The 21,151-nt window shown below is 31.4% G+C and overlaps 2 protein-coding genes and 1 pseudogene across 2 annotated transcripts; 1 reads left to right on the top strand and 2 right to left on the bottom strand.

Annotated features, from left to right (window-relative positions):
* Positions 1-424: 424 nt before the first annotated feature.
* On the bottom strand, positions 425-3,967 carry LOC105621722 (coiled-coil domain-containing protein 6). Its single transcript, XM_012203180.1, has 6 exons — positions 3,746-3,967; positions 2,313-2,853; positions 1,613-1,748; positions 1,325-1,452; positions 861-970; positions 425-595 (listed from the first exon to the last, which is right to left on the bottom strand). Exons 1-6 carry the CDS (start codon positions 3,965-3,967, stop codon positions 425-427), a joined length of 1,308 nt encoding a protein of 435 aa, XP_012058570.1.
* Positions 3,968-11,738: 7,771 nt separating this feature from the next.
* On the top strand, positions 11,739-13,679 carry LOC105621804. Its single transcript, XM_012203256.1, has one exon. The coding sequence runs from the start codon at positions 11,739-11,741 to the stop codon at positions 13,677-13,679; it is 1,941 nt and encodes a 646-aa protein (XP_012058646.1).
* A 4,155-nt stretch (positions 13,680-17,834) lies between these two features.
* LOC105621721 overlaps positions 17,835-21,151 on the bottom strand; it is a 6,038-nt pseudogene continuing 2,721 nt past the window's right edge.

Genomic DNA, 21,151 nt, shown 5'->3' with positions numbered 1-21,151 from the left:
TGTAGAACACTCAAACGATATTAATTGCATAGTACGATAAGGAGCTCAGTCTGAATGATACTTCAGGCATCATACAAGAGGAATCACCGAAGAAGCGGGAGGTCGGAAAGAACTACCCCGCGACTAACAATGAGAGGCGAGACGCTTTCGCGATTGCATTTAACTCTATATCTGCTCATTCAGATCGAAATAATTAAGTCTCTCTCTCTTAGCCGTAGCCCGTGTGTTACACATTAGAGCTGAAGTAATAGTTAACGAACGGAAACATCCGAGAAGAAAACGCGCCGACAGTGGTGCCTCAAACCAAAATGCGAGTAACTTCCCCGCGTATCTTTTAGCTGGAACGCACCATTTAGAGAAGTACCTTGCGCACGATTATATAAAAGGGGTTTCTGTTGGAGAGCCCTCTCCTCAACTTGATGACTTATGTCTTCGCAATGTCCATCGGTGATCCTGGATGGGGCGCGGCGACAGGATTCACCGTAGGATTGGGAGCGATGGTCGGCGGTCCACCAGGACTCACGATAGTGGGCGGAATCGCCGGTTTGACGAAACGATCTGAAGTCCGTCTACTGGATGGTGCCACGATGTGTCCCTGTTTCAATAAACATTCGCGAACACAAATAAAGATAAAGTAATCGTTTCCCAGAAATACCAAAGAGCATTTTCCTATAATTATTGAATGTAATCGTTGAGCAATGCTAGATATTGAAAAAAAATTGATTTATAGTAAGAATTCTTCTTTAAAACGAGATTTCTGATAAAAAAAAATATTCTTTAGGAGAAAGAAATATCTTGCGCATCATATTTAACAAATAAGCAATTTCCAACATTGAGCAGTTCTGTACACAATAATTTACCCCTGAAGGAGGCGACGAGCTCGCAAATGGAAGGGCAGTCGGCTGACCACAAGCATAGCACCGGTTTGCACTGAAACCTTCTCTGGATGTGGAACCTAGCACGTTAACACCTAATAATAAAACTCGCATTCACATGAATCCGCTAAACACGAAACATGCATTCCGAGAAAACGTCAATTATATTTTAGATTTTGTGCTATTATATCCATGATATAAGAATATAAGATATTTCAAAGGATGCACAGTTGTTTTCAACATGACAACTGCTCTTTGACCAATCAAAGCGTTGTTTAGGATAAGCATTTGATTAGTTATTCTGATTTGGGACAAATATTTGATTGGTTGTCCTGTTTAGTTTGCCGGCCATTACGCGCAAAATATCTTATATTTTTATACTATGATTATATCTTTAAAAGTTCCATTTATTTAAATATTGTCTATTTATAAATCTTGTCAAGACTCACCAGGACTTAGTGGCCTTGAAGAACTAGGCGAAGGATTATAGGGCACAGGACTGGATACCGTACGAGTTCTTATGTTCCCCCCAGACATCACAATTTCGTTGTAGTGCCGTTCCTCTTCCATCTCCAAGCTGCGAAAATCATGTCTGTGAGATTAGGAACAATAAATATCTTTCGAGTCTAAGATTCAGTTATGCCAAATTTATAGTTTAATATAATTTACAATTTAAGATAATAAAAATAATTTTAAGATATTATATTAATGAGCAGTTTGTAGAATTTAACTCTGACCTGGACTCAGACTCCGAGAGGTGTCTGCACAAGGCTTCGCGACGCTCCACTTCGAGCTGCAGCTTTCTCTGCAGTCTCAAATTCTCTTCGCGTATTTGCTTCTCTTCGTTAACATATCGCTTCATTTTTTCCGTATCTAAAAACGATTAATGACGAACTTTAAGAGATTGAATTCGATAAAGTTTTCATTGCAGATTGAAAACAAAAAAAGCATCTTTAAAATTGTATTTGAAGATGAATTTGAAAATGTATTTACATCGAAGTATTATTAAATATGAATAAAGCGTCTACAATAAGATTTTAAGGCGTAAAACTTGAGCTTTAAATTTTTAATTGTAAGAAATTGACCAATTACAATCGAATGTCTAGAGAACAATCGACCATGATTGGTCAATTTTTTATGGCTTAAAGCTTAAGTTTTATTCGTCTTCAAATTTCATTGACACCGCTTAAGATCACTTAAGGTTAAAGTGATTTTCGTACATGATTAATCGTATAAATTTACGATCAAATATATAAAAAAATTAACATCAATGTAGGCAATAAATATTATATTTTTAGAGAAAAATTATTCTACATTTAATAAACCAATTGTGAATTTTGGAAAAATATTTAAAAATATTTATGTGCCAATAATAAGTTTGCAAATTATTTCGTATTAAATTATCAGTAGTTTTATTATTAAAGATGGCATCCTTACGTTCTTGCTGTGAAATCAGCAAAGTGTGCTTTAATCGAGCGACCTCACTTCTCAGAGTTTGAATGTGCGTGCTCAAGTTTGTGGCAGTGTCGCCATTGTTGATCTCTCTAGGTGAAGTAGGATCAGAAACAGGCTGATCCAACTTGATCTGCAGCATCCTTTTCTCAGCCTCGAGCTTGTCCATTCGCTTCCACAACTTGTTCACTAACGCCTCCTGTTCCTGCTCCAGAGTGTTCTCCAGTTCGACCTTCTCACGTCGCAGCTGCTCCAGATTGCTCTGCTTGGCCAACGTCTCTGCCTCCAACTTCTCGATCTTCCTCATCAGCTTATTCACCAAGCATTCTTGCTCCTGCTCTAATGTCTGCTCAAGTTTGCACTTCTCCTGTCGCAATTGATTCAGCTTTCGTGATAAGTCGTTGGTAAGACACTCTTCCTCTTGTTCATAATGATGAGCCAGAGTTTCCTTCTCCTTCTTTAAAGCTTGGATCTTCTTCAGCAAGGTGTTGCTTATGAATTCCTCTTCTTGTTCGGCCTTCGCTTGCTACAGAGAATTTCAAATATAAAACATACTAGCTCTTGTTTTTTGCAAATATAGAATAAAATAGAAACAGCCTTAATTAATATTCAAACTTGTCTCATTATTATCAGTATATACTACTAAGGTTTCTTTGGTACTCACAAAGCCCTCTTTTTTTTTAATTAAATTGCAATAAAAGGAGTTCTTTTTAATTGAACTTCTTGTACAGTTCATCTTTCCTTTTTTTCTTTTCAAAAAAGAAGAAAGATGAATCTTGCAAGAAATCAGCTAAGAAATAGACCTAATGTCTATATCAAATTAAAAATTGAGACTTAGACCAGTATTCATAGTCAATTCTTATATATTCAAGATTGTCTTAAATTCTATCTTGAGATGTCATAAATCAATCAGAGCCACATTAGTATAATTAAGACATTACTTAAGACAGACTTGAAATAAGAACTAACTATAAATACCAGTCTGAGACTGAATTTAATTATAAGAAAAAAAACCAATATCAAATTTTGTGAATTTCGTTTTGATCTTTGATCAAATTCTATCTTTATTTTAATAGGTTAGGTTCATCCTTTTCAACTGAACTTCTAGTATTATTCTTTTCCCTTTTTTTCTCCGATGAAAAAAAGAAGAAAGTTGAATCTTCAATTAATACCTGTTTTCCCTAATATAAAGTTAAACTTTGTTATTAATACCTGTTTCCCCTAATATAAAGTTAAACTTTGATCTTGATTCAACTTATTCCTCATACTTTCCCAGTTCTAAGAACTAGAAAAAGATAAAAAGTACATTGCACCGAGATTAAATATAATCTACATCGGTCGAAAATGACATAAAAAGAACAAGCCTAATCTCTAGTCTGATACAAGCTTAAAGAAATTGAGAAAGAATCAATTCTCACAATGATGACAGATGCCTGACGCAGACCGCGGTTTTCCTCCTGCAGAGCCTTTACCCGCAGCTTGTACGTCTCAAGCTCGACCTTGAGGACGCGGTTGTGCTGCTGCAGGGACTCGATGCGCTTCTGCAGCTGCTCGCGCGTAATCGGCGACGGCGGCATCATGATCGGTCCGCCGTCGATCGAGCTGGAATCGCTCTCGGACGCGCTATCGCGATCGGCCATGTTCTCCTTGTAGATAAACGATAACGACGACGATCACGACGACGACAACGAGGACGATGAGGGTATGCCGGTTATCGCCGGCCGTAGTTCATCGCATGCGACTATTCAGGGACGGAGCGCCTAGTATCACCGGTGTGTCCACGTGCCTTCGAATTTCACCGTTCACCGATCGCTGGAAGAATACGTGGGAGTAACAGGGAGTAAGTAGTGCGATTACCGTGGCGTGATTATCGCGCGGCGGACATGTGCTTCCGTACGTAAGGGATGTGCCGCAGAAACGGTATCAGCTGTTTGCGCCGCATTCGCTCGCCGACTGTTTTTGCGACCGCGAAAGTGGCGCGGCGTTCTGTGTTCCGTGACTCGTCGTGCGTCGTGATTCGCGGCCGATCGAAGAGACATCTATCATGGAACAAGTCGGAATGGTTTTTCCAATTGGAATTATTCCGTTTTCCTTAGAAAACACAGTAGAAATTTATTAGGAAATAATTTCAATTTGAAAAGATGCCTTGGGGATCGATTGTATATTTTTAAATGAGATGAAAATGCGTTCAGAGCAGAGAAAGCAACTTTGTAACTATTATAAAATTCTGCAATATTGGTTTAGATTTATAAGGAATTAAAAATAAGTACCAATCGTATTGAAGAATTTTATAACAGTTGCAAAGCTGTTTTCTCTGAATGTAGCTAATGAGCGCTCAATAGCTGAGTGAGCACTTGCTGCTATTCATGTATTCTTCCAAATCTAAAATGCTGATTGGATGATTTAAAAGAATACATCAATAATAGCGAGCGCTCACTCAACTATTGAGTCCGCTGAACGTCGCGTCATTGTCGCGTCAAAATGGAAATGCAGATGATACATGATTACAAGCATGATGATTGGTGGTTCATCTTTTAGGCCAGTATTCATATTCAGATTTTATTATTATATTTAAGATTATCTTAAGTAGTCTTCTAACTATCTTAAATAGTCTTAAGAAGTCACCAACCAATCAGAAGATTGTATTAATATCTTGAAAGAGTTAATAAATGACATCATTATATAACGTTTATCTAGAATGACAACAAAAAACTGGGTAAGAAGCAAAAAGACACGATGTAAAAATAGCAAAAAGTAAAAAACAAAAAACAAAAGCACATTGTAAAATAATACTTTTTCCTCCTTTGCAATCGTTTTTTTACAATTGTATTTCTTGCATGTGTTTCCTGTTTCCTGTTTCTTCCCAAGTTATGATTTGATCTATTCGACTTGCTTATACTTTTTATATTTAACATCTTCATTTTCTCTCTTTTCGGCGTCAAATATATGTCTATCTCATTTTAAGTAAAAGGTATAAAAAAGTGTAAACAAGTCGAATAGATCAAATCATAACTTGGGAAGAAACAGGAAACAGGAAACACGTGCAAGAAATACAATTGTAAATAAAACGATTGCAAAGGAGGAAAAAGTAAGAGATAAAAAGCAAGAAAAAGGAAGCAAAGAGCATATTTTGTAGAATAGGCTTAATCCAGTAGAAAAATAAGCAAGTGTGCTACCCGATTTACATTGGAACTGCTCTTAATTCTCGCATTCTGTGTGTATGAGCCATTATCCCCCTCCACATGCCATAGCGTGCTGCAAGTGAAAGCGGCCGCGAATTGGCATCACTGTCTTTCCTTTCATTGACCGTTGTATGAGAATACGGATCCATGTGAGTCTGGTGCCAGTCAGGAGACAAAAAGACGGTTTTCATTGATTAAGAAATTGTAATTCGATATCAACAGTTTAAAAACACTGTATTCTAATATCTTTTAGGTAAGCATCTAGTTATATTTTAATAATAATATACATATTTGATTGTCTCACGTAAAAAAGTCTAAGAACAAAAACGTTGCTCTGTTCTGTGAAATGAGATCCTTGATGATCCAGATAGCCAAGTAAATAGAGACAGATTTTAAGCAGAGCATTCTACTAATTTGATAGCGGAAAAACAAAATTTTACACAGAGTAATATCTGTAGAGTCTGAAATATCTGACGATGTTGATAAAAATATAACAAAATTTATTGATATATACTATGTCAGTAGACTGGCAGTGGAGTGAATCTCTGGACAAGAGATTTGTTTCTGTTACTGCATGAGGATTGCACTAGAACTAAACTGAATTGAACTAGTGCAATCCAGAACTGATGAATATAAGCATACAGACAAAGAATAAAAAACGTTTGAATGCAAGATAAAAATGACGTCCCATATTGTTTACATGAAAGTATTAGATTCATGTAATGAATGCAATTTCATTAAAAATTTCATTAAAAGAAGAGAAAAGATTTCATTAAAAAATTCTTGATTAAAGATAATGATGACACAAAATGTTTTTATATGTAGGCTTGCTATTATTTATATATATTTATCATTTTATTACTTATAAATTCTCAGATAATTATTTAAAAGACTCCTCTCACCTTCAATTTTAATAAAATTATGCTCATTTGTCGCATTTTTGCATGAAAAAATCTGGCAATAAAATGTCGCCCGCAAATTGAGATATTAAGCGTTAAAATTGATGACATTGTCATTGACATTAGGAAATCTGACACCGACTTAATGAAGCGCTGTGTACATATATTTTAGTCTGTATTTATTTAGAATCGTTACTTCACTTCCGATTTTAATGAAATTAGATGCATTTTTATTCAAAATGAAAGCTGTTCTGTTCTTGCTATGCGCGAAAAATTGTAAACCTTTAAACGATGAAAGCAAGGTGAATTTAAATATTAATAAACAAACATTAATATATCGCTATAGAAGTAGGTTAGTAAAAAACTTACGCATACATAGCCCTAAAGCATGAAAATGTGATCGCAGTACATATTTTCATCGTGATATTTCGCTGACAGATTTCCTAACCTCAATAGTCGTCAACGCTTAATATCTCGATTCGCAGGACTAAGTACATTTTACTGCCGATTTGTTCGTTTCATACAAAAACGTGCCAAATGAGTATAATTTCATTGAAATTGAAGATGAAGGGTGTCTTTTAAATAATTACCAATTCTCGTACTATTTGTACAAGGTTTATTTTCTGTGGCTGAACTAGTGTACACTAGTGCTTGTACTGCTTGCACTGATTCCAGATCTAGTGCAGATAGTACAGTGAACTCGTGCACTGAGTTCTGTTGAACAAAAAACACCGTCGTTGACGTCATTTTGGGAACAGAAAACATTTTAGTGTGCACTTTTTGAACTAGTGTAACTAGTGGAGGAATAGAAAACAAATCTAAGATTTGCAGCTCCTGCTCTCCGTTTCTATTGCCAATCTACTGTTCAATCATATCGCATATGAATGAAATTCTGTCAACAGAATAAAAGCAAAACGCGGCCACAATTGATATCAGTTGCCGACATTTCTGATCTGATGCCAGTTTGCCGACATTTTGCTAACAGCATTGTACTTACTGGATATCAACAGGAGATCGATCATACATTTTTTCGCTACCGCTAAACGAAAGTTTCCATGCAGATTCTGAATGATATTTCATTTTTGTCGTACGACAAATTTTTCAAGTCTGTCGATTGGCTGTAGGATAGAGAGATCCGAGGATCTCTCTGTTCTGCACACATTTGTCATACGACAAAAATTTACGAATAAAATAGCACCTTCCACGAGATCTGACAAGGGATCATCTCTGTTTATACAAGTTAGTGAAAATTCTTGATATCAATAAAAGTTGACAGATGTCACAAGTTCCAAGAAATTTAGTAATTACAGTGCATGGTAAAAGTTGTACAACGACTAATATCTTAAAAAACATTGATTTATCTCAAAAATATTTGAAACAAAAGTAATAAGGTTTTAAAAAATTATCAGATGATATTAATTTGATCTTAGAATAACCTTGGAAAATACTTTCAAAGTTAACACAATCTTAAACGGAACAAAAATCTTAAACAGAACTTTCTATTTTTCAAAGCTTCTTTATATGCTGACGTTGAGACATTTCCAGAACATTGGTTACAAATCTTTTCTTCGTAAGAATTTTCCGCTACTGTATCGCTGGCATTATCTAAGGTGTACCGCGTAGAGATTGCACGATTGGATTTACCTTGTGTGTAAAGTAATAATAATTTAAAGTAGAGTTAAAAAAAAAGAAAGGAAGCAGAAGATACAAGAAGGACGGTATTATATTAATCATAATAGGATAGACTTTGCGCGTCGCGTGAAACTAAAAATGCTATTGTCAGAAATGCGTACGTATTAGGTGTGGGAAAAAATTCGTGGCGTTTTTTTAATGCTATCTAACGGGAAAAACGCCACGAACTTTTTCTCACACCTAAATCGTTCTAGAACTTTACCATATGTATAACATTAAATTTTTTGGAATCCACGACCTATACGCTCTTGCTTTTTTTCTTAATTTACATCTTATGTTGTCAATTTTTACTGATATCAAGAATCTTCACTAATTTGTTATACAAACCGAAATGATCCCTTGTGAATAGCGAACATTACTAGAGTCACTCTAGTAAGAGTCGAGACACAAAACCGAAAGGATGCCACATTTCTTATCGGAAATAATTCTTATTCTTCTTTAATAAATGACATCTGCCTTTCCTCGGAAAAATAAGAAGGGGATCAAAATTAGATTGGCGATAATTATTTTAAGATAATTGACTTAGACCGAAGCGAAAAAATGTCCGTTCCGACGTCATCATCTTAATATATGATACTACATTTATAAAAATTGCTCTTGCCTTGGTGAAAATTTTTCTTAGAATTTTTCATATAATTTTTCAGAATTTCTATATATAATTTTATAATTTTCTCAGATTTTTTTTATACAAATTGAAACATTTTTCAAAAAATTACATCTTTTCTCAGAATTTTTCATATATGTTAATTATGAAATATTGTAAGATTTCTAAATTTTTTTGTAATAATTTCTGATGAAATGTTATAAAATCTAAAAAATTTAAAAATATTTTTTTTTATTATGGGATGAGAAATTTCAGAATATTTCAGAATTCAATTGTATGAAAAATTCTAAGAGAAGATGTAAACTTTCCAAATATTTTGAGTATTTCTGAAAAATATCCAATTCGTATAAAAATTATGAGAAAAAGTTTCACCAGGATATTTATTCATTTATATTCACTAACACATTAACAAATTGAAATAAGACGGCATCAATCATGAAGAGGAACTGCTTATGTCTCGACTCTTACTAGAGTCTCTCTTACTAGAGGACCTGCGCGTAATAGAACAAATATTAGAAACAAGAATAAATATTAAGATTTCAATCTATCAGATATCAGTTACACCGGAATACACAGGTTTCTAATAGGTTAAAATCTTAATATTTATTCCTATTCTTAATATTTTCTCTATTGTGTATAAGGCCTAACTCTAGCGAACACTAGCGATCATATAATTTTTTTCCTCTTTAAAGAAAAAATTATATGATCGCTATCCTGTTCGTGTTTCTTGAAATCCCTAAAAATATTAGATCTGTTCTTTTTAGCTAAAGTTCTTGCATGATTCATCTTTCTTTTCTCTTGATGTTGCGTTGAAGAGAAAAAGAGAAAAGATGAACCGTGGCAAGAAGCTAAAAAGAACAGGCCTGTTTACACTAAAAATGAGATAGATATCTTTTGAATGTTGAAAAGAGAGAAAACGAAGATGTTGAGTACAAAAAGTGCAAACAACATGAACAGTCCAATGTGTTTTGTGAAATGTAAAAATGACAAAAGTGAAAAAATTTATTAGAATATTTAAGATCTTTTTGAATTGTTTGGAATTTCCAAAATTTTTTTGCTTAAAATGAGATAAATATATATTCATAATATCAAAGGGAAAGAAAACGAAGATGCTTAGACAAAAAGTGCAAGCAATGCGAACAAATCTATAATTTCATTGATCTACACTTAAATATAAATTTGCTCACTTTTATAATTTTCACCTCATTTCAAAATACACAATCGATTCCCTAAATATATACTTATATTTCATTTTAGCTGGGTTGGTAAAAATCATGTTTTTAACATGTTTCAAAATTTTAAAACATGTTTTTTATAATACATGTTTATAATAAATGTTTAAAATATGTATGAAGAATTAAAAATACGCTTAAAAAAATAATGTTTTGTTCTTAAAAAAAGAATACATCTTTTGCTAATTCCGATTTTAAATGCAATTTGTTTTAACTTTTTTTTGTGTCTATTGTACTTGGGCATTGAAAATTTGACTTAAAATTTTAACTTAAAATTCTCATATTTCCAGAACTATTTCCAGAACTTAAAAAATTTTGCTCTTAAATTTTTTTTGTTATAATTTGTTCTTTATCTTTCTTATCTTTGTATTTATTTGTCTTTTGAAATTTTTGTATTAAAATTTTTAATCCGAATGCGTATTTTAAAAATCTTTTTTTTATTCAATTGTGCTTCATGCAATTCTTATAAATGAATAAAAAGATCTTAGATATTAAAATAAATTCAAATTTTCATAAGTATGCATTCGCGAACATTGAAATGAATCTTTTGCAACCCATTTTAATTGACTTTGGTTTTCTGAAACGCTCAACTTAAAATTTTTCTGAGATTAATGTTCCATTATAGTATAATGTTCCATTATTTAATGTTCCATTTGTCATACAATTCGATTCAAATTTTGAAGGTTATAAATTAGGTGAAAAAAATCCTGTATTTTTGGAGCATCTCTTTGTAGTAGACTTTGCTCAAAATCTGTCTTTTTCAAATTTGGCCATCTGATCTATTTAATTTAATTATAAAAACATTGTCTTTATGTTTAAATAATAGGAGAAGAAACGGTAATAAAACTGCATGATCCTAAGACATCAAGAAAATAAGCTTGATAAAGTGATCTTATTTTATGCTCTCCATCGATTGCACATTGGATACATCAGAGGAAAACTCGTTTCTGCAAAGGAAAGAAAACTGAATTTATAACTGAAGGTTCTTCTCCCTTCTCGGGAGATCTTGAAAATTTTTGAGACGCTTCCGCTGCTAATGCGGACTTGCAACATAATTGAGCCCCTAAGCAAACATCAGAGGCATAGCGATTTCTCATTAAAGAGTCTATCTTTCTTTTTCTCTTTCTCGAAGTCGCATTCACGTTGGACAGTTTTTACATATTGTATTAAGTAAGAGACGCGCATGTATATACTTTAGATATAAGTACATCTGCTAAGCGTTATATATATATATATAATAAGTCTATTTTTTCGTAATTATTACACGATTAGTAGTTATTTATTAGTAGTTATTTATTAGTAGATATTTATTATCATAGATGACTTCTATTCTTCGGATTATTTTGTCTTTGTCGATCTCTGTTTGCTGATTTGATGGGCATATTATTCTCACAATAACGACACATTTATTAATGTTATTGTATTTCTTAATTTTTTTATTTTTTGATAATCGATATGGAATCGAATGTTAAATTGACCAAGAAATCTAAGCGAACGTTTTCAGTAGCTTGGCTCTCGGATGTGCGGTACAAGTCATGGATACGAGAAGTACCATCTGATAATACTCTTTATTATTGCACTGTATGCGATAAAAGTTTTTCGTGTGGTTCAACACATATCTCGAGACACGCGGAATCTGCGCATCATAAAAATAATAGTAATAAGGATTGCAGTAGCGATGATGATAGTTTTTTAGAAAAAAAATCTCGTAGATCCATATTTCAACAGAAATGGTTGGATAGAGCGGAATTTAAAAGTTGGTTACGCGAAGTGCCACACGATCCAAGTTTATTTTTTGTTTAATGTGTGACAAATCTGCTGCTGGTGGTTTATCGCAAATTATTCGTCACTCAAAATCCAAAGCACATATAAATAAAGATAAAACTAATTCTATTGAAGTAAGTCAATTGAATAACAATTCGCAATCGAATGATGATACGCAGGCTACGCATAATCGGGCTACGCAAACTGAATTGCTTTCATCGTTTGAAGAACGTAAAAAATCCGCAGAAATTAGATTTGCTGCATTCATTGCCGATAAAAATATTCCCCACCAAAATGCAAAAGAAATTCTTAGTTTCTTCCGACATGTAGGAGAAGATCCTAACGTGTTGAAAGCCATGAGTATGGGTCGTACCAAATGTAAAAACATTATTACAAATGTTTTGTGCCCAATCGAGACGGAACGTGTGGTCAATAAAATTCAGAACACAAAGTTTACGATATTCATCAATGAAACGTCTGACAATGAGAAATGGATGACTTTTCTCGTTCGTTATGTTGATCCGGACACATTAGACATTCGATCACAACTAGTTAAACTAATTGACATTGATGCCAAAGATTCCAATGCGGAAAAATTGTTCCTTGCATTTAAATGCGAAATGTGGAAGTTACAGATATTGTTTTTAAATATTGTCGCCTTGTCGTGTGACAGTGCGTTTACCATGACAGGAAAACATTTATTATTCAAAGAGAAATTAGAAGAAGAATGCCCGCATTTGTTAACATTTTCCTGTCCCTGTTATGCTACCATGTTAGCAGCTCACGCTGCATGCAATGAAATACCCATAGCTTGCGAGGAATTTATTATAAGAATTGGCGATTATATTAACTGTAGTCCAAAATGTTCATCTGTTTTTTCTGAATTTTGTGAATATTTCCAAGAAAATAATAATAGACTATCACGATTAAATGATACACGTTGGCGTTCTCACTACTTATGTATAAAAAAACTTTTGGAATCTTGGGATACAATTAAACATTTTCTTAATCAAATATCTGTGAACGAGAAAACAAGAGCTGAAGAATGTTTGTTGTCTATGATGGATAATATAGAGTTAAAAGCTTATTTCCTGTTCTTAGAGTACATATTACATTTCTTCAATAAATTCAATACATTTTTTCAAGCATTAGATACGCGAATACATATTTTGCAGCCCAAATCTTTAAACTTTCTTGTTCAAATCTGTCAAAATTTTTTAAAAGAGAAGTATTTAAAACCTTTCTCTAAAAATGTAGTATTTTCTTTACAGGAGAATCAAAAAGATCTATATCAAATTACATTGGGATTAGAATGTGAAAAATATCTTCAGAAATTAATGGAGCATGGACACGAAGACGAAGTTGAAACAATTCGAAAGAATTGCTTAAAGTTTTATGTAACTACTGCAGAAAACATTCGTAAGACGTTGCCTGTAGACAATGTGTTTTTATCGAAATTACAAGTTTTTAAACCTTCCTTACATTTATTCGATAATGATAGAGAAACATCATTCGCCGATGTTTCTTTTATAGCTCAAACTATTGGCGGTTTTGACGAAGATGGTTTAAAAAAGGAATGGGTTGCACTGTCATCAGATTTTACAACAAACGAGAAACAAGGTCTCTCTAAATTAAATTTCGACAATATGTGGAAAAAAATTTTACGATCTTCTTATCCAAATAATATGGCCAAATATCCAAATCTAATAAATATTCTAAATGCTATTCGATCACTTCCCAATTCAAACAGCGATCCGAAGACAATGGTTTCCATTGTGTATGATTTAACTTCGAAAAAACGCAATAAACTTTCGGCGGCTTCGGTTAATGCCATTTGCGTTTTTAAATCTGCATTGAAAGCAAGAGGAGAAACATCAATGAATATGACGATCGAAGAAAAACATTTATCACTTATGTCATCAGACAAATTATATGCTAGTGCTACTAAAGAGACTACATTATGTGAGACTGTATTATAAATGATTACTGATATGCTTTCTAAGCGACACAATCTAATACAATGAATCATTATGATATTACTTTATCATTTGTCAATGTTAAACAAAGATGAAATGATCATTCACATCACATGTCATACTGTCGCTTGCTGGAAAGCACGCATAATTATTATTGTTGTAACTAGTATACATTAAGGAAATGTTTGGTACAAGCGCGTGAAATATACAACAAATGATATTAGATCATATGTGAATAACACAATTAATTACGAAATTTACGCTTTCAAGACATAGTTATAATCGCGTTATAATGGATCATCATTATACTGAGTATAATTTAAATGATTGAATTCTTATTTGGATATCCAGCTAAGTACAACAGACGATAATGAAGTTCTTAATTTTGGACAACAGCCTAATAATGATTCATGACAGCATTCGCCTATTGTTTTACAATATGTATCAATTTAATTCCGATAATTTTATTATTACACTGAAGAGGATCTTATGATCGAAATGTCTGTAATTAGTGATTGACATATATTATTTTTTATTACATATATAACTGTTGTCAGCTCTCATTAGCTTTATATTTCTTTATTGATTTAATCTTTGAAGCCTTTTTCAATTTTAATTATTAATTTTTAATAATATTGTTAAACATTGAGATCTAGCTAGGCCGAATAAGACATTTTTCTACTTAATTGTGTTATTCATATATCGGTCTATTGTTTATTCTTTTATATAGTTATTATTATTACTTATGTTAAGTGTTAGATTATTAAAATGTCAATAAATATAAATATGTAGAATATGAATTTGTAAAAGTTATATGCAACAGATTACTAGTGACGAATTTTTTTTATGAAATAAATTCTTTGCTCTTATTGTATATATACGTGATGTATATATGTGATGTAAGTTATATCAGGAAAGTAACACGTTAACATTTGTAATACTGCTTTTGTTACTTTTTTTCGATGATATTAGTTTTTTTTCTATCTGCGATAACGATGTTATGTTTTTATAGTAATGCTTTTTACGGTAATGAATTCAGCCGTTAATTTGATTGTTTCTGTAATCCTTTATTATTTTTGTAATTATTTAATAGCTCGCACTAATTTTAATTGACTAGAAATATTTTCTAATAGAAATTTTAATATTAAAAAATAAAAATTTTATACTTCAATGTCTTAGGTTGTATTACGATAATCACTCCAATATGCCAATACTGAAAATCTATATTTTTCTCTTAACGACATTAATATTTAAAAATAATGTTTAGTAAAAATTTTTAATAAAAATCTGCATTTGTGTAATTAAAATCTAGTTTTTTTTAAAGATATAAGCATAAAAAATAATGTATTTGTAATGTTTTTGTAAAAAGTATTGTTTACTATAAAAATTGATTATCTATGATTCATTAGATATGTTTAATATAAAGAAATGCTTGCTATATAAAGATTAACTTAGAATATTAAATTTCAATTTTTTAAATTAGTATTGATTATTAAGGAAATCCTAAAGTTTCATTTTGTTTTACCACGATTATTACGTTTTTATAAATCTTGAATTGACTTTATGAATTGCAAACTTTTTTCTATAGAATTAAAAAAAATACATAAAAAGAAATCTCGCAAAACATGATTTTAAGAGAAAATAAAAAAAAATTAAAAACCACTTTTTCTGGCACAACTATCACTTGAGATTAACATAATTAATTGCTTGATATAAAAATTGTATAGCTTGTAGATTGAAAATAAACATGAGGCGGGATTCAAATTGAACGAACAATACTGAGTTTGTGTCAAATTCAAAGCGTAGAAAAAAATATTTCTCCCAATACGAAATTACGCTTTGCAAGGGTTTACTTTTTTCCTCTATTACAGATTCGAAAATTTTTTTTCAGGCTTGACTCTTAATACTCTCTTTTGGGTTATTTATATTCTGCGCATTTTTTTTCTTTGAAATACTAAGAGCACCTGATCAAATACCAGTCTCTTTTCTATTCTTAAAAAAAAGTTTGACATCTGTAGAACAAATTTAGTGCGTTGCTGATCTCAATTCATATGTATTCTTTAACTAGAATAACTCCGAAGTTCACCTCTGGATCACAAATGATCTATGATCACAATGATCATGTGTACATAGCGTACATTTTTTGTACTACTAACTAAAAAAATTTTTAATTTTTTTCTTTATCTTTAGCTAATTCTCATTTGTATTGCAGGAATATTTTGCGACTTATTAAAAAAGAATTTAACTCTAACAATATATTAGCCCTTAATAAATATTTTTGGCATCCTTATTGTGTTAAATATCTGTAATATTATTGTATTATGTTTGTATATTATAAAAAACATTTTCCTAATACATTATAAGTTTTTTTAACACATAGCAATAATAAAATGCATTACTTAAAATGTAAATGCAATATATTTTTAATTTATAGCCATTTATGCATATTAAAAAACATCATTTTCAAGTTAATAACTAAATTTTTTGGACAGCTGATAATTGAACTATTTTTTCTTTTGTAGTTTGGTATGCTAACTTTAAGATATGGAAACATATTTTTCCTTTGAACATTTTTGTTTCAGAGTTTTATAGTTTTGTATGAAAAAGTGCATTTTTCTCATTTGTTAACCATATTTAGTTGTAATAATTTATATACAATTTATATACAATTTATATATAATTTGTTATAAATATATAATTTTACAAATTTCTAAAAATGTCGAAATATACATTAAAAAATCGCTTAATAATTTTTATGCACTTGTAAAAATGATGGAATTAATTCTGAATACGAAAGACGCAACGGTGCCAAATATTAAGACATATACTAAAAGTTATATATATATATATATATATATATACACACTTTAATGGATAAGGAATCTGTAAAAGAGGAAAAAAAATATACAAAAATTATGATTTAGTCGATAATATAGATTTATGCCCGTATCAGACTAAAGGTTATGATTTGTAAAGATAAACAAGCATAAGCAAAATACAAAATATTGTAACTTAGGAAATGTTAGAAAATTTTATTTTACATGTACATACTTATTTATATTTTACAAAATTCGCAAAATGCTGAACAAAATTGGCGAGAACTCAACGTGATCGCTAATTGTAAACAACAATACGCTATATAAGAATGATTTAAAAAAAAAAAATTTGTGAACATTCTCACATTCGACATATTTGAAACGTCGTCAATAAATTCATTACGCAGATTACAACATTGTTGCGGGCATGAGATTGATTTCTTTTAGCGAGTTTTCATTTTGTTTTTGCGAAGTTAATTTCAGTTACCTTTGCAAAATCACAATATCTCTCACACTCTCTGAAATTGACAAAAGAATTTCGCGTGAATTATTACAATGCGCGAGGTAATTTGAACGACTGAACACAATCAGGTGAATTTATCACTTACACGAAGTACTAAGTTGTCAGAAGTTGCTCCTAGATAACTCTAGGCTATAGTTCATTTTACGTAAATTATAGCAAAAGTGCACTAGAGTTATCTGGGCGTAATTCTTGAACGCATCCCTAAAAGCATAATACAATTGATTCAAGACTGAGTAATACAATTGACTTGACTGAGAAAAAGAATTGTTAGAATATTTCATCAAAATATGTAATTATAAAATATATGGCAAGTTTTTATGCAACAACATATCGATGATATTCATTTCTCATTGCATTATCTCTTTGAAGAAAACTTCAAGTGCCATACGCTATCTCAGCGTGTAGATGTCTCCCTCTCATATATTTTTGCGCGCACACTGATCGTACTTAATAGGTTTGTTCGTGTCGCATGCTCTAACATGCTCTAAAATGCTCCTACCATAGCATTTACTCGCTTTAACGCGCTCGTTGAAATAAGTAGAAGCTATAGCAAGAGCACATTGGAGCATGCTGAAACATGCGACGCGAACAAATCTATATGGGGACCTACAGTTTAAACGCTGATTCCGAACAATTAATTTTCGATAAGAAGATTTCTTGATCAAGTATACTACTCAGTGATTTGTCACTGTCTTTTGAGAGGAATTACGAGTGTAAAAATTTTTCTGTCGGGGATCGAATTCGAAAACTCTTACAGTATATTAGACCAGTGCGTTGTCTACTATATCACGCTCGCGCTCTTGAAGAAAATAGACGGAATTAATTTTTGAAGCAGCCAGCTTTGCTCGCCTTAATTATAAATGTTTTTCATCAAATTCTGATCTAGCTTCGCGAAATTTTCCGTTCCAAATTTTCCACTACAGTCGTCATGTGACCAACAGCGAGCTGGACGCAGAATTCTTCGAGCTCCTAAAAAATTGTCAACAGCATTCAATTATTGTACGTATGTAAATTTATACGCAATGAAATGTTAATAAATGTTAAAAATGACAACGTTTGACTACCTGTGTTATACCTCTGTTATACTTCACTGCAATGCTATAAAAGTAGACGACGTCCGATACAGTAATTCCTTGCTTTATTATACGAATGCACTGTTTCTTGAGATTGTTCTCAAAGTAAGCGTTGGCCAAATCAAAAAGTTCTGTTAACAAAAAATATTGCTTCAATTATTTGGCACATTCAGCGGATTCAACAGTTGAATGAGTGTGTTACTATTGGTATATTTTTTCAGATCTGAAAATCTGATTGGATGATATAGAAAAATATACAATATCAACGAGCGCTCATTCAAATGTTTAGTCCGCTGAATACGCCCGATGAATATTTAGGCCAATAATCACTCATGATAGACTCGACTTACCTGATATATTCTCAAAGATTAAATCGACTATATTGGTGTGTAAATACTTCAGGTATGCTTTGTAGACAACATAGGAAAATGTATTAATCTTGATGACACTGGAAGAGAACGACAGCATGAACAAAAACTTGAGAAATTTAACATAAATAACATTGATATTTGTTAAACAATTACCTTTGATTGTTTTCGGCCTAATCATGCTTAAATATGTTTTTGAAGTGTAAAGAACGAATTTTCAAGATAGCCTTGTGCACATAGATACATTTGCCTTCCACCTGTATTTTGAGATCGCTCGTCAACTATGTCACAAATGAGAGAAAAAGTCAATGACAAATATATGCCGAATTTTAGTTTGGTACATAAAATAATGTTACATTTATCTGAAAAATCTGAAAAATTTGGAACAAACTTTGTTACCAGTTCTATTAATTAAAATATTTTTTCATCTTTTCACAAAGATATTTCTAAAAATTTTTTAAAAATTCGATCTAATAATATTATACTTAAAATAAAGTAAGATGGCCCTAAGGTGGCGGAAAAATTTTACGAAAAATTAACATAGATAAGATCTTAGAAATTCTTATTAGTTGTACACCTCATAGATATAGATATTCGGATAGTGGAACATAAAGTGACGTTGTTTGTTTGAAAAAGCAAGAAATCCTTTGCTTTCAAATTCTACTATGAATATCTACGAAAAATTAAAAATTTCTGAAATCTTGTCTCAATATTCTTTTTCGTAAACATTTTTTTTCGCCAGGAATATTAATAAAATCTTAACTATGATAAGAGTGGAAATATTACTAAATATAATATCCAAACAGCTAAATATGAAGATAGATGTTAAAGAAAATATGCTACCAATTTTTGATAGCAGGAAGATATTAAACAAAATTTATAATATCTGATATTGGTAAACTGCTTCCAGAAATAGGACCTGCTGATATGTTTTGCCAGTACATTGACAGCAAGAATTTTTGCAGCTTTTATGTTCGATTTCTATTATCGTTGATGCACTGAGAGTCGATTTTTGTTACTATCTATTGACATAGTATATCAGTAGTTTTTATCGATAAATATCGAGTCTTAATGCGAAATGACATAGATAAATATGGATTTGCAATAGGAATATGATCATATTTATTCACAATCTGCAAATTATTAACATTTTACTATATGGGTACACATAATAACTATGCACAACTATGAATATACTATATATTATATATTAGTAATTGGAAACTTATTCTTTTTAACTGAACTTCTTGCATTGTTCATCTCTTCTCTTTTTTTTCTTTAACATGAAGAGAAAAAGAGAAAAGTTGAACTATAAAAGTTCAAATCAAAATCAACAGACCTTAGAGCTATTTATTTCAGTTACATTTTTTTCCCTCTCAATATTGTTCATTTGTTTCATAGTACATTTCGAAAATGTAAAACAAAGATATGGACACATACAGAATTATCGAATGCAATTTTCAAGCATTCCAATATGTTCGGTTCTTCATCGATTTTGCATAACGTTTGGCCCATACTGTGTAAGCATGTCAGGTATGTTGAAGAATGAAGTGATGGTTGGGATGATACTCTTACCGCGATAATCTACACCCCAAATGTAGACACGTCCTATTTCAGTGACAGCGATGCTACTATTGTTCAGAGCTGTGATGTCGATCCATTTCATCTTTTCAATTTGCTTGACCTGATATAATTAATTACTAATCATGACAATCTTTGCTTTTTTTCTTCTTTTTTTGTTCTGCTTCCTTCGAAAATACGATAAACATAAGTTTACCATGATTGGTTTATAGCACTCCGTCTGGTTACCGATCCCCAATTGGCCGAACATGTTCCCGCCCCAGGCATAGATATTTCCTTTGTCTGTGAGCGCCAGCGTGTGTTCGAATCCGCAAGTCACCTTGACTGAAATAATACTGCTTAATGATCCTGTTTTACTTTGTTACTTTGTTCTTTATTTACTGCTTTATCGAAAAGAGAATTACCTACAACAAGATTGTCAATAAGGTCTTCCGCTATATCAATCAACTGCAGCATCATATTTTTATTTTCGAATTTGCAGCCTCTCCTCATGTGACCCCTGGTAAAAATTTTTCTTATAATTTTTCATAAAATCTTTCATAATTTCTCATATATATATAATTTGTGAAAAATTATGTGAATTATGAGATATTAGATTTTTGAATATTTTCTCCTAACCTATTTTTTCCTAACAACAATTAATATAGAATATCATAATTTCCCATAACAATTCAATGAGAAATTATGAAAAATTTTTCAGATTTTTGAATATTTTTTCATATTTCATCTCAATAATAGTTAATAAAAAATATCAAAATTTCTCATAACGATCCGAGAAATATTTCAGATTTTCAAATATTTTCTCAAATTTTTTCTCAACAGTTAATAAAATATTATAATTTCTCATAACGATCACTCTCTCATAAATATTCATAAATATTTATAAAATGCAATGAGAAAATGACTTTTTTATGTTTTGTTATTCTTCGTAAAATTTCTCCTTTCAAATTTTCAGATATAACATATGTTTTCATATTTTCTTATACAAAATATTTCATTTTTCGTATTTTATCATATACTTAAAAACAATTTTTCTCATAACTTCTCACAATTTTTCAGAAATCCCCAAAAATCTTTAAAAAATATCTAAAAAAATGTCATATTTAATTGTAGA

This window comes from Atta cephalotes (assembly GCF_000143395.1).
Source record: "Atta cephalotes unplaced genomic scaffold scaffold00037, whole genome shotgun sequence".
Lineage (NCBI taxonomy): Eukaryota > Metazoa > Arthropoda > Insecta > Hymenoptera > Formicidae > Atta > Atta cephalotes.
Note: the sequence above shows the minus strand (reverse complement) of the source record. Positions and strands in the feature narration are given on the sequence as shown.

Coding starts and splice junctions, on each gene's coding strand:
- LOC105621722 (XM_012203180.1), bottom strand. CDS start 3,967: ATGGCCGATCGCGATAGCGCGTCCGAGAGCGATTCCAGCTCGATCGAC. Junction 1,453..1,612: donor CTCTCGGAGTCTGAGTCCAG/GTCAGAGTTAAA, acceptor TGATTTTCGCAG/CTTGGAGATGGAAGAGGAAC. Junction 971..1,324: donor TTCAAGGCCACTAAGTCCTG/GTGAGTCTTGAC, acceptor TTTTATTATTAG/GTGTTAACGTGCTAGGTTCC.
- LOC105621804 (XM_012203256.1), top strand. CDS start 11,739: ATGTGTGACAAATCTGCTGCTGGTGGTTTATCGCAAATTATTCGTCAC.